At 40.3% G+C, this 14770-nt stretch overlaps 1 protein-coding gene across 1 annotated transcript in view; it reads left to right on the top strand.

Moving 5' to 3' along the window:
• The window catches only part of LOC124596127, a 43432-nt gene extending 34753 nt beyond the window's left edge, over window positions 1-8679 (top strand). Inside the window, exon 3 of the mRNA XM_047135147.1 lies at window positions 8102-8679. Within this exon, the coding sequence (XP_046991103.1) occupies window positions 8102-8515 (414 nt within the window). The 3' untranslated portion in view covers window positions 8516-8679. The remainder of the gene's footprint in view (window positions 1-8101) is intronic.
• Window positions 8680-14770: the final 6091 nt, after the last annotated feature.

Below are 14770 nucleotides of genomic sequence, written 5' to 3'. Positions count from 1 at the left end.
GGGCTATGTGGATAGGTAGTCCAAATTTCCTACAATATTCCAGTGTCTCAGTTCCGTCTGGATGTTCAAGGTGAGCTGAGGACATTTTTGTAAGGCTCGGAAAGCCGCAATCGCTTCTAAAATACTAAGGTTGGTTCAAAATGGCTCTGAGCACTATGGGACTTAACTACTGAGGTCATCAGTCCCCTAGAACTTAGAACTAGTTAAACCTAACTAACCTAAGGACATCACACACACCCATGCCCGAGGCAGGATTCGAACCTGCGACTGTAGCGGTTGCGCGGTTCCAGACTATAGCGCCTAGAACCGCTTGGCCACCACGGCCGGCTACTAAGGTTGTTACCCTTATTTCCCACATATGTGATCTGAATACTCTTGTGTATGTACGTCAGTTATCTGATCTGCTGTGTCCCGTAAATACGCCCTTAATGCTGACCCTGAATTCATGCAATCGGTATGCTCTTTAAACAGAGTTGAAAAACTTCTGCCGATTTGGCCTATATATCTGGTTCCAAAATGCAGTAGACGTACGATGACTTAAACTTAAACCTCTCACTCACGCTTCTTCCTCTCATTGTTTCCCGTACGTTATTTGCTTCGCCGATTCTGCGGAAATTTCTTGTAACTCCAGTTGATTTTCAACAGTCTTCTGTAGCGCCACGTCCCACTGGCATAGAGTCTCTTCTCTTCCGGTTTTTTCGCTATACATATCTTACTGCCACCCCATGCTGTGCTCCAGACGTATGTTCTCAGAAATTTGTTCCTCAGCTTAAGGCCTATGTTTGATACCAGTAGTCTCCTCTTTACATGAGGCACACTGATTCTTAGGTCCTCCTTGCTTTTTCCGTCCTGGGTAACAGAATTCCTTAACTAAGTCTTCCACGTGACCTCCAGTTTCTAGTTTAAGTTTCTCGCTGTTCACATTTCTGGTACTTCTCATTACTGTTGCGTTTTTCGCATTTACTCCCAATCCATATTTTGTGCCCATTAGACTGGTCATTCCGTTCAACAGATCCTGAAGCTTATCTACATTCTCACTGAGGGCAGCTATGTCGTCAACGAAACTTATCATTGATATCCTTTTACCATCCTTTGACCATGAACTTTAATCCCACTCTTGCACCTTTCTTTTATTCCCATTCTTTTAATGTATAGATTGAACAGTCGGGGAGAAAGACTGCATCTCTGTCTTACACCCTTTTAATCCGAGCATTTCGTTCTTGGTCTTTCAGTCTTATTGTTCCCGCTTGCTCCCTTTCACACTGTCAGTTGCTTTATCTGTATGACAGATCGTTTGAGTGTGACATGATTTTTCTTCAGTCTTGCCACCAAGTTCAAAGTTAGAACATGTCTGTGGTGCCTTTACCTTCCTAGACCAAATGATCGTCATCTAACAGATTTTCAGTTTTCTTTTCCATTCTTCTGTATATTATTGTTGTCAATAGCTTTGATGCATGAGCTCTTAAGCTAATTGTCCTTTATTTGCCGCACCTACCTGACGTTGCTACCTTCTGAATTGTGTGCACGATATTTTACGGAAGATAGAAAGTACGTCGTCGCTATCATAGATTCTACGCCCCACCTTCAATAACCGCTTGGTTTCCATTTCCCACAGTGATTTTACAAACTTCGATGGAATATTGTGCATGCCTTCTGCCTTTTCTGATTCCTAGTCTTCCACAGCTCTTTTAAGGCCCTCCTCTAATTGTGGATCTCCTACGTCTCCCTTATCAACTCCAAATCTTCTTCCATCAAGTCATCAGACAATTCGTCCGCCTCCCAGAGGCCTTCACTGTACTCTTTCTACCTACCAGCCCTTTCTCCTACGTGTAACAGCGGAAATCCCATTGTACTCTTAATCTTGTCACCCTTACATTTAATTTCACCCAAGGTTGTTTTGACTCTTCTATATGCTGAGTCAGTCCTTGTGATGGTCTTGTCTTTTTCGTTTTCCAGCAGTCATTTCACATTGGCTGTCCGGCACTTCCTATTAATTTAATTCCTAAGTGAGTCATATTGCTGTTACTTTCCTTGTATTTATGTTTGAATGTCCAACATTTGTAATTACCTTTTTCAGAGAGTTCCAATTGCCAACAGCTAAGCCAGCTGCTGTTGTTTTCCTTATTGCAGATCCAGATCCTTAGCGAACTTCAAACACATCTCATAGTCTCGTAATTTCTCCCTACCATAGTACCCCACTTTCTTCGACACCGATTCTTCCGGAAGAACCTTTAGAACTTGAGTCTGCTCTTCGTCATATTTAGTAAATTGTGATTGGAGTCTATGTCTTCTCATGGGTACGCTTTAAAGTCAGTTCATGATTTCGGAATGCCTGTGCGACTATGATGTAATCCAGTTGGAATACCTGTGTCTCCGGGTACTTCCAAATATACGTCCTCCTCTTGAGATTCATGAACCGCATATTCTCCATTACCATCTAAAACTTATTGCTGCACGCAGTTAGTCTTTCTCCTCTCTCATTCGCGCTGCTAATCCTATATTCTTCCGTAACCCTTCCTTCTATTTCTTTTCCTATAACCGCATTCCAGTCCTCCATGATTACTGGATTTTCATCTCGATTTATGTACTGAATTGCACGTTCTACATCCACATATACTTTCTCTATGTCTTCATCTGTGCTTGCGGCATCGGTTTGTATACTTAAGCTATTATTGTCGACTTTAGTTTGCTGTCGAATCTGATGACAACAACCTACCACTGAACTGATCACAGCAGCCCTACTTTCCCATTCATAACTATATGCCGAAAAAAAACTGAGATAACAGCGACGGCACTGTAGTGGTTTCTAGCAAATCTCGATTTACTTCTGGAGGATGGATACTGCAACACACAAAAAAATATTAAGTCAATTTATTAAAGTGTGAAGTCTGTAATATACTCAACTGGGAAACAATCCACGTCCACAGGAATGTCTATGTATTCGTTACTGCCGCAGAACACTTTATCACTTGATACAATACATAATGAAAGTCTCTTCTCAACGTACGATTGGCTATGAACTTCGATTGGCAGTTTGACTTCTAATGCAGCTCTCGCTGCTGGATCTGACGTCAGATGATGCTGTCGTCGTAAGCGATGATCCAGACCGGGCAGAGTGACCCTGCGCTCCGGCGTAAGTAATCTTCCAGCAGCAGCGGCTTGTGCAACGTCCTCAGGTCGTGTCTTCCCCGACGTCTCTCATTCGTAAATGCGTCAGGCAGCGACTGTTCTTGCTTGTGGTTTCGGGGGACCTCGTTCGCCCGATGACACCACAATAACAAATGCTACTTCCATTACACCACTATACGCTGCTGTTGATATTACCCTGCATTCGACTGTCTAGAAATCCTTGGCTTCTTTCCATTTCATTTCACTAACAGCGTCTAAACATTGAACCTTTGCATTACCCTTTTTAAATATTCTAGCCTTCCTACTACGTTTAAACATCTGACATTCCCTGCTCTGACTCATAGAATGTGGTTATTCAATATGTTTCTCACGGTCCCCTCCCCCTTCACAGTTCCCTTTCGGATATCGGAATGGCGGACTTATCCGGAATCTTTTGCCAATGGAGATATCATCTTGACTCTTTGTTAATCTAAGGTCCTGTGGTTACACTTCATATGTCTTTAATTCTTCTCCATGCTCCTGCCACTGATCATTGCTGATTCTTCCGCCTTTAGAAGCAGCTGTGCACCTCAAAGACTAGACAGTGCTGTGAACTTCTGCCCGCTCTTCCGCCCTCATTGACAAGGCAGCTGGTTTGCTGGTATTCGGCCACCACTGCTGATGATTTTTATTCAGAATTTAACCAGTGATTAGGTTCTAATGCGGGACGCAGGAGGAGTTGATTACTAGTGAAAGATCCTTCTGCAGCTAGCTGTTGTAATCTGTCTGTGTTGGAGACTAAGATAGTGGTAAAGGGCTTTCCTTTTGAAGAGTGAACGCATTTATCGCGGTACGTGAACTCACAGTCGAGGTTGGCAGCCTCAAAAACGTCATCAGCTATATCTAGAGCCCGTGTGTGTTTTGAAAAGTGGAGTGGAGTGTGCAGTCAGTGCAAATAAAACTACTGGGCTGATCTTTTACCATCAAACCATAACTTCTGACAGACGTATGCTGCAGTCTTTTCCTCAGAGAACTAACAAACAACGAAAAGACCTACGCTTATTTCATACACGACAATGCGAAAGAATACACAGCCAGTGCACCTATGACAGTGCTTTTGATGATAAAGTATACTTAGATCTTTTAGATACTTACTAGTTCTCTGAAATGTTTCAGTACATTGTCCAGATACGTATTATATGTTATATAATGGTGGAGAAAAGTCGGTCCAGTATCTTAAGTAGCACTAATTGCACACCACCCTCCTGTTTTGACACCATGCTGAGGCTTTTGATGAGGATTTTCGAAACTGCAAAGTCTTTTGTTCTCCATGTTCATGTGCCGTACAACGATGAATGTTGACAAGATCCACCAGTACAAGCTCTCCATCACAGACTGCAATTTTCATCTGCAGTACTAGTACTGACAGACTGAACTAATCAATCTGTGCATTGCCATTACTTTGGACAGTTGCACTCTGAATTTTTGTATAGCTGTAAGTTCGTATGGTTCCAAGGCCAGTACCAATTCGAATAAAATGATTTGGGTATTACGCACCGTCATTTTTAAAAGCAGTACAGCAACTAAACTGCCGACATTTCGACTGACTTTTCAGCATTTCTGTTCAGGGCGGTTAACTGAAGAGGACCACTGCGAAGTCGGTCGAAACTTCGGAATTTTAGTTGCTTTAGTGTTTTATGATGACGCGGCGTAATACTCAACATAATTTTCTCGTGTACAGCTGAGTGAGCTGATGCTAAACGGCACACCGATATTTTTGAGTCTCTTTCCGATGCCACTTCTATTTTCGGTTTAAGAAGTTGTGCCATCTGCCACACTGATCGAAGAAAAGGGGTCACAGCGTCTTGAAATTCCTGTGCAACACCGATGACTGATCTTTTATCTTACGTGAAATACCCTAAATTCTTCTTGTTCTTCTTTTTAGGATTACGTTCCTCAGTCGGTCAACCTTTATAGGTTGAAAGGTATGTGCTAAGGTCTGATCAGGGTAGATTCAGAAAATAAAGTCGATAGTTGTCAACCGCAAGGTGGAATGAGTATAATATCTTTGAGTAGGAGGATCTTTGATGTTTAAGAGAGCCAGATGCGCTCAGTAAAAAACTATGTCGTCGCAGCTAGGTGCTCCAAGGAAGCAGATGTGTTATGACAGCATTAAGGTAGGATTTGCGCTACGCAGTTTTCAGGTTGTACACTGAGTAAACTTCAGCACGTTAATGGGAGAAGCTACAAAATAATTTAAAAATGGTTTTTGTTAGATAATGTTCGAGTTAGGATTTGCATGTCCGAGTTTTGACACAGTAAACGTTTTGTAAAATTGTTTCTAAGAGTGATTCATGCTACAAGTGTATATATATATATATATATATATATATATATATATATATATATATATATATATATATATAGTTAAAAATGTAAATCTTACACAAAAATTACCATTTCCAACATCTAACAGCCTGAATCATAATCCACATCCTTTGTTTGTATTGAATATGAAAATGAGTAGTAAAGTAAAGTTACCCACCAAATGAAAGAATGTAAAGAAATGAGGCCTCTACTCAAAATATATGTGCAGTTCATGGTTTGAAATCGATTTTGGTATAACTAAAGTTATCAGAGCAAAGTTATTTCAAATAACTTATTTTATGCCATTGCACAACTGGAATTATTCAAGTCAAAATATAATTTCATTAAGTAAACGTCAGGGCAAAAAGTTAATTTTTCAGTACCATCATGCCACTGCCCAAATGGCACTATTCTCCTAAACTTGATTGCTGACTCAAATGCATGTTTCATTACTGGCAAAATGGTGGAGTGCACGAAACAAGTTCACAGACACAGTCAGATGCAGGTTTGCTGAATGATAATTTTGGAATAATTTTACCTTTGATACTTTCACTAATTAAAAAGGAAATAGTTTTGGGTTAGATACTTTCACTTTTAAAGATAATTTTGGACATGATACTTTCAATGTTCACTTTGTTGTCTGTCTGTCTGTCTGTCTGACTGTTCAAAACCCTTTTTCCCAGAAACAGGTAGATGTATAAAGTTGAAATTTGAATCACATATAAGGTCTTCGGTTCCTTGTCGATGCAAGAAAACTATGAAGTCAGTGCAATAAAGATATGTAGCCATTTATGTCACACATTTTGAAATTCGCAGAACTCACTTATTAAATCTTGGGGATACTTCCTCTTGAGTTAGAGTCGTGAAATTGGGCAAGAAATACTTGTACAGTACAAGTGAAGGAAAATAATTAAAAAATTATGAATTTGTAATTATGTGACCCAAAAGAAGATATTCCTTTTCTCATTTGTTAGCCGATTTCAAACTTGGAATTGAAACATTCTAGAAAGTCTTCCATCTGTGGGACCAATATCTTCCCATTATCATATTTGTTAACAGGCTGAAATCGAAGAGATCCTTGATTTGTGGAATGGGTGAACTGGCTGTGTACATAACTAAGTTTGTATGGAACCCTCAGTGGGCGAATACTACTCGACCTGACCAGTTTTTTTTCTCCTCACTCCCCTGATTGTTTTGATGCTATCCACCACAAATTCCTGTTCATCTGAAAGTAGCGCTTCCATCCAACACCCTCAATTTTTTGATGGGTGTAGTTCAATCCGTGTCTCCTCCTGCAGCTTTTACCCTCTGTAGCTCCCTCTAGAACCATCGAAGCTATTCCTTGATGTCTTAACACATGACCTGTCATCCTATCATTTCTTCTTGTCAACACTTTCCACATGTTCCTGTCTCCACCGAATCGCGCAGATCCTCCCCATTTCTGATGCACCACGTCTTTAGGACCCCACATACGGGTGACTCATCGGAACGATCCGTCGAATGGGCGACCGATAAGCTTCGTAGATCGCGCGTGTGTACGCAAATCGCAGCGATCGGCCGCTGATCTCTGGTCCCATTGAATTCGCAGGCAATCTGGTGGATTGTATGCGGTTCGTTCATGCAATATGACTGCCTGGTTGGTAAGCAGCAGTGTGGTGCAATGTGGTTGCGACTCGTTTTTCTCTTTATTAAGAGTGATTGTGCAGTTTTGTTCCATTTCACTTTGTCCACATTGAGTAAGAAATTTACGATAGAATTTATAGTTATCGAGGAACCAGGAACTATCCTGAGAAGTGAAGTTGAAGCCAGAGTTTCCATTTGCATTAAGATGTAATACAAAATACAGCACCCTGTTTTGCAGTGAATAACATTGTGAAGCTTGTGCTGTAAAAGTAGAATTGATGGTAACTTCACAGTAATAGTCGCGATACAGTGGCGCCCTCTTATCATTTTGAGTTATTTATGAAATAATTATAAGCATTATTAAGATTTGTAACTTCTAACCAGAATGACATATGTGCCTATTGTAATGTTAAGAGGACACTTACAATGTTCAGGGCAAATCTGATGTACAGTTACAGTCAAGTTCCTTATCATTTGATATAATCTAACTCTCCTTCGTACAGTTTATAACAAGAGTTACAGTAATCAGCAGTGCTGCTGTTAATAACAGCTCTATAGATACACTGAGTAAATTATTCAAACACTTGTAGTTAAACTATAATACTAATGCTTAAAAATGGAATTGAGGACTAATAAAAGTAAAACGAATTATATTGGCACACGGAAAAGAAGCACACAATGCATTTGGGGCCATTGGATAATCTAATAAATTCTGTAAAGTAGCCTACAGTTCCCGAGAAAACAATTCAAACCAAGTTTAATAATCTATAATTGCGATTTATTCTAAATTTGTGTTTAACAAGTATTTGTGGATAATACCGACTGAAATTGCTTGGCAAATCGCTCGTGTATAGGATGTCAAGGCAAGCGACATTGTATGTTGACGGATCACTGCTGTCAGTCTCTCGTGTGTGCGTCCCTCTAAACGCTTCGATTCTCTTATTTTCAGCCTAAGGTAATTAAAATTTGACATGTTGTGATACGTTTCGCCTGTGTGCTGCAGGGAATCCACATCGGGTCTCCAGCGGAGGACCTGCAGTACTTCTTTCACACGAGCGCCAGCCTGGAGGTGATGCGCGACCACACGCAGGGCCTGCTGGCCGACTACCACGCCGTGCTGCAGGGCACGCTGCGCGCCCTGGGGCTGCAGCGGCAGGCGGACGGCTACCCGCTCGAGCAGCTGCTGCGAGACATGGACCACTTCGGCATGATCGCCGTCTTCGTATCTTTCACTATGCTGCCTTTTATGCTCAATTTCGGCGAAATGGAATTTGCAATAGATACTTCGGACGATCAGTTTGAAGTGAAATCCAAGAAATTCTATGAGAAGAGTTGGCGGAACGACAGATACCTTGCATATCTTCAACATCTTTTGCCTGTCTTCGATTCGAAAGGGCTCCTTGACCAGAAAGTTTGATTCGATAAAAAATATAGGGGTAATCAAGTAGTTATATTGGTTCCCACCTGTTTACACGTTGCGTATACTGAGCGAGGCTGGCCGGGGTGGCCGAGCGGTCCTAGGCGCTTCAGTGTGGAACCGCGCGACCGCTACGGTCGCAGGTTCGAATCCTGCCTCGGGCATGGATGTGTGTGATGTCCATAGGTTAGTTAGGTTTAAGTAGATCTAAGTCTAGGGGACTGATGACCTCAGATGTTAAAGTCCCATAGTGCTTAGAGCCATTTGAGCCATAAGACTCGTCGTGTATAGAATCTCCTTATGTGGAAGGACGAAAATATTGATTGAGCAATTACACAAACTATTAATAGTTGCTCTGTGTATTTCCCGTGATAATGTCGCAATAAAGATAACTTTAGAAAACAGTTAGGAATCTACGTTCAGAATATAGACAACTAGTTTTTACTTGGGGACCTACATCCTCAACGGTGCCCACATACGAAAAATTAGCGTTTTTACGATACGCCCTTACATATTACACAATTTCGTTGATCGTGTAACATTAGTAAGACGAAAGGAGTACAATGACTGGCGTGTATAAATCAGAGAACATCACAGAGATAAAACAATTGTAACATTAGAAGACGAAAGGAGCACAATGACTGGTGTGTATAAATCAGTGAACATCACAGAGATAAAACAATAAGTGCTCATTGGTTTGTATGTTAAACTTCTAAAGTGTTCGCAGAAATAGCAGGAGCAACGATTGGAAAAAGCTTCGATGGTATAAATGAGGTTCCAGTCAAGTTAATTCTCAATAATGGAGACAAATATGCCAGAAAAAAAATGAAAAGAATTTCCTAGTATTCACAATAAAAAATCGCGCACGTACATGTCGATTAAATGTATATTGAAAGAATAAATATTTATTTTAACATGCTGTGAAATTGTTCTATTTTAATTGTACTTAGTCCTAAATTATATATACTAGTTATATACTGAAGAGCCAAAAAATAAAAAAACTTGTATAGCCATACGTATTCAAATACAGAGACATGTAAACAGGCAGAATACAGCGCTGCTGTCGGCAGCGCCCTTGTAAGACAAGTGTCGATCGGTTACTGCTGCTACAATGGTAGGTCATCAAGATTTAAGTGAGCTTCAACGTGGTATAATAATCAGTGCACGAGCAATGGGACACAGCACACGGCATGGCATACAATGGTAGGTCATCAAGATTTAAGTGAGCTTCAACATGGTATTACAGTCAGTGCACGAGCAATGGGACACAGCACACAGCATCTCCGAGGTATCAATGAAGCGGGAGTTTCCCATTCGACCATTTCACAAGCGTACCATGAATATCAGGAATCCGGTGATACATCACATCTCCAACATCACTGCAGCCGGAAAAAGATCCTGCAAGATCGGGACCAATGACGACTGAAGAGAATCATTCAACGTGACAGAAATGCAATCCTTCCGCAAATTGCTGCAGATTTCAATGCTGGGGCATCAACAATTATCAGCGTGGGAACCATTCAACGAAACATCATCGATGTGGGCTTTCGGAGCCGACGGCCCACTCCTGTACCCTTGATAACTGCACGACACAAAGCTTTATGCCTTGCCTGGGCCCGTCAACACCGACAATGGACTATTGATGACTGGAAACATGTTGCCTGGTAGAACGAGTCTCGTTTTAAGTTGTATCGAGCAGACTGACTGACGTGTACGGGTATGGAGACAACCTCATGTATCCATGGACCCTGCATGTCGACAAGGGACTGTTGAATCTGGTGGAGGCTCTGTAATGTTGTGGAGCGTGTGCAGTTGGAGCGACGTGAGACCCCTGATACGTCTAGACACAACTCTGACACGTACTTAAGTATCCTGTCCGATCACCTGCATCCAGTCATGTCCATTGTGCATTCGACGGATTTGGGCATTCCAGCAAGACAATGCAACACCCCACAAATTCAGTATTGCTACAGAGTGGCTCCAGGAGCACTCTTCTGAGTTTAAACACTTACACTGGGCACCAAGCTATAGAGACATGAACATTGTTGAGCATATTTGCGATGCCTTGCAACGTGCTGTTCGGAAAAGATCTTCAGTCCCTCGTACTTTACGGATTTATGGACAGCACTGGAAGATTCATGGCGTCGACTCCCTCCAGCACTACTTCAGACGTTAGCTGAGTCCACACCATGTAGTGTTGCTGCACTTCTGTGTGTTTGTGAGTTCTACACGATCTTAGGCAGGTATACCAGTTTCTTTGGCTCTTCAGTTCCATCTCATTGGCCTTTTGGGAGCTACTCATACGAACAAGAAGTAACAGCTGCGTGAATCTCCTCATACTTATCGTAGTGACCATATTAAGACGTGTCTAAAGTGATACGCTATGATTTAAGCGAGAAACATCATTCAACGCGAGCCCCTACCAGAACTGATACATGTATGGAAGTGAAATAGGCAAATACTTCGATGATGGAGGAACCTCTGCGTATGAGAGTCACAATATAACTTTGAGTCAGAAAGGTTGCTTCGACAGGCAAAAATTTAAGGGAGATGATCGTGAAATCTAGGAAATTTAGATTCGATTGCTGGTCTAGACGGAAATTTTAAAATATCTCTTTACATGTCTCTCTGACAGTGTTCACGGACGATATAGTAGAGACTACAGAAAGTAAGTTACAAATGTCGACTCAGTCATTTGCATGACTCGATTAGTGCATTTTCAAGACAGAGTACATGTTTCGGAATTCCTGCAGAAAGTCTTCTGATGGATAGCAACAGGTACATCGGGGTGTGGGAGTGAAATCGCGCGACAGTTGGAAACGTAATCCGAAGTTGAAGTATACTGGGGCAATAGGATTCTTGTGGACAAAATGTCTAAGTTTCACACACATCGACAGTAAGTGAGTTTATACACCAGTTCTTCTAATACCACGCTCAGTTGCGTAAATTAAAATTCGTGTACAACGAAATACAGTTCCATGTTCAGACAGCCGAAGTCACAATCATAGGTCTTTGTTCAGAATGTACCACCAGCCGGCACCCCGAATGCGAGAAACACGTCTCTGATGGTCGTAACCAAACATCAACTCTCAGGTTAGAAAAACCAAACCATCGTTCACTGTCGAATGGCCGTAGGATAACCGTCTTAACTCTTCCAGCAGCTCCCAAGAGCACATCTCTCACCACCATGTCCACCGATGTTAGCATACGTTATTAGCCAATGGGATCACAAGCTGCACCCACCACATAACGCACTTCTTACAACCTTTTGACACACCACATGCAATTAAAATGGAATGAACATTAAATGTACATGTAAATATAAATTGAACACCATTCCTATACTAAACAATTCTACAATTAAGTTACGTAAGTAATATGAAATATTATTTGTTAGTGTGTCCACTGACACTAATTATGATTCATTTAAAGGTAGATGTATGATTTCCATAGACAAGGAAACAGAATTTGTAGCTTTACTTACGAATTCTATCAACTAGCCCATTCCTAATTTATGGCTCACTTTCGATAGACAAGTATATACAGTGTCTGATGACTGTACCTTATCAGCAAAATAAAATTATTCACGTTTACCTAAAATTAAAACAAGGTTAAAAAAGAAGCACTTTACTTTAGATCGCTTACAGCACTGAGTGCACGAGAACTACTTTAAAACAATAATTCAGGCCCCAAAATTATGCAAAATTTCAGCAAAACCCTTTGAAAGGAAATTTTTCTTGTTTTTCTTTTTTACTGAATGTCACTGTTGGACTCCAACATGAATCTTAACCATGATCCATAGATCCATCCATCTTTATCTTCAGGTGGCATCTCGGCAACAACTTGTGTAGATGATATAGCTGCTGATGCATGGGCATTATCATTTTCTTTGCGATGGGCTCGTGATAGCAAATAACAGTAGTACTGGCAAGTAAAAAAAAATCCATTAGGTATTCACTGTGCCCTCCAGGGCAAGGAAATAACATTCACAAATCAGATATATATATACATATACATATATATATATATATATATATATATATATATATATATATATATATATATATATATATACACAGGGTGTTACAAAAAGGTATGGCCAAACTTTCAGGAAACATTCCTCACACACAAATAAAGAAAAGATGTTATGTGGACATGTGTCCAGAAACGCTTAATTTCCATGTTAGAGCTCATTTAAGTTTCGTCCACCTACCCTCAATGGAGCACGTTATCATGATTTCATACGGGATACTCCACCTGTGCTGCTAGAACATGTACCTTGACAAGTACCACACAACATGTGGTTAATGCACGATTGAGCTCCTGCACATTTCAGTCGAAGTGTTCGTACATTTCTCAACAACAGGTTAGGTTAGTGGTGTTTAACGTCCCGTCGACAACGAGGTCATTAGAGATGGAGCACAAGCTCGGGTTAGGGAAGGATGGGGAAGGAAATCGGCCATGCCCTTTCAGAAGAACCATCCTGGCAGTTGCCTGAAACGATTTAGGGAAATCACGGAAAACCTAAATCAGGATGGCTGGAGACGGGATTGAACCGTCGTACTCCCGAATGCGAGCTTCTCAACAACAGATTCGGTGACCGATGGATTGGTAAAGGCGGATCAATTCCATGGCCTCCACGCTCTCCTAACCTCAACCCTCTTGACTTTCATTTATGGGGGCATTTGAAAGCTCTTGTCTACGCAACCCCGGTACCAAATGTAGAGACTCTTCATGCTCATATTGTGGACGGCTGTGATACAATATGCCATTCTCCAGGACTGGATCAGCGCATCAGGGATTCCATGTGATGGAGGGTGGATGCATATATCCTTGCTAACAGAGGACATTTTGAACATTTCCTGTAACAAAGTGTTTGAAGTCACGCTGCTACGTTCTGTTGCTGTGTGTTTCCATTCCATGATTAATGTGATTTGAATAGAAGTAATAAAATGAGCTCTAACATGGAAAGTAAGCGTTTCCCAGCACATGTCCACATAACATTTTGTTCCTTTGTGTGAGAGGAATGTTTCCTGAAAGTACCTTTTTGTAATACCCTACATATATATATATATATATATATATATATATATATATATATATATACCATATATATATATATGGTATCTGAGGACTGAAATTGATTTGACAACAAAAATGAGACATATGTTGGTGGTTTCCTGAAGCAGATCCAGCTTCTGCTGCCATCCAGGAAACTGGATTGATAGCACCACGTAGCACCACATAGCGATAAATTCTTCAGTCACTCACAAGTGACTCTAGCGACAGAAACTAAGAAATGTTTCCCACCAGTCAGTCTGCTGAAGAGACGGATTTTCGTCAATCTCTCAGCCAAATATTAACCAGTTTTAAAAATTCTAAATGTTGACATAATGTATATGAAAACGGCTACTCAGAAAAATAATAATGAACAAAACTGGTATCACTAGAAACTCAATTTTTCAGTTTAAAATTTTTCGGTAGGTTTTCAGTGTTTTGCATGAAATGTGGATATCTTCCTTCTATATGTAATTGAGGAGGCGTTCATGTCCTTCGCTATTTTATCATTGAATGTAGCATATAATTTCATAGTAGTGCTCTGAGTAGTAGCAATATTCTTTTGTGAGTCATGTTATCACAGAGATAGAACAGTCAATTCCGAAAGAAATGGATTTATATCTACACAGCCTTTCAACAAGAAATACGTAATATGCCTTCATATAATTATTTGGTGGATCCAAATTTCACATTTAATGAGGAAATATTTCATTCCTTCTAATCAGAATACAAATTTTCCGATTTTTAACATGATTATACAATGAAAAATCAATCAACTGATTATTTTTTTGATTAGTTTGAAACATAACGAAAATAAAATAAGTTATTTCAAGGTTTACTGAATAATAACATGTCATGATATCTAACTTGAAATTGTTCTTCCCACTTAATCCTGCTACCTCAGCTGTTTGTATTTTATAGAAAGGTACTGGAATATTAGGATTTTTCATTATATTTTCTAGGTGCTGAAGTTCATAATTTGGTTAATATTTAACAACAGGTACCAATATTTCCATAGATTCTACTACAATTTTACCTTCTTTTGGAAGTGTATTTTGTACTTCAACTTACTGTACTCCCTAAAGAAACCACCAAGCATATTGAATGGATAGAGCACTTCACTTTTCTTACTCTGTACTTTACCATTATTGAGTATATGTTGCTCCATAGTTATTTTATCACCAAGAGATGAAGTTA

This window comes from Schistocerca americana, chromosome 2 (assembly GCF_021461395.2).
Source record: "Schistocerca americana isolate TAMUIC-IGC-003095 chromosome 2, iqSchAmer2.1, whole genome shotgun sequence".
NCBI lineage: Eukaryota > Metazoa > Arthropoda > Insecta > Orthoptera > Acrididae > Schistocerca > Schistocerca americana.
Note: the sequence above shows the minus strand (reverse complement) of the source record. Positions and strands in the feature narration are given on the sequence as shown.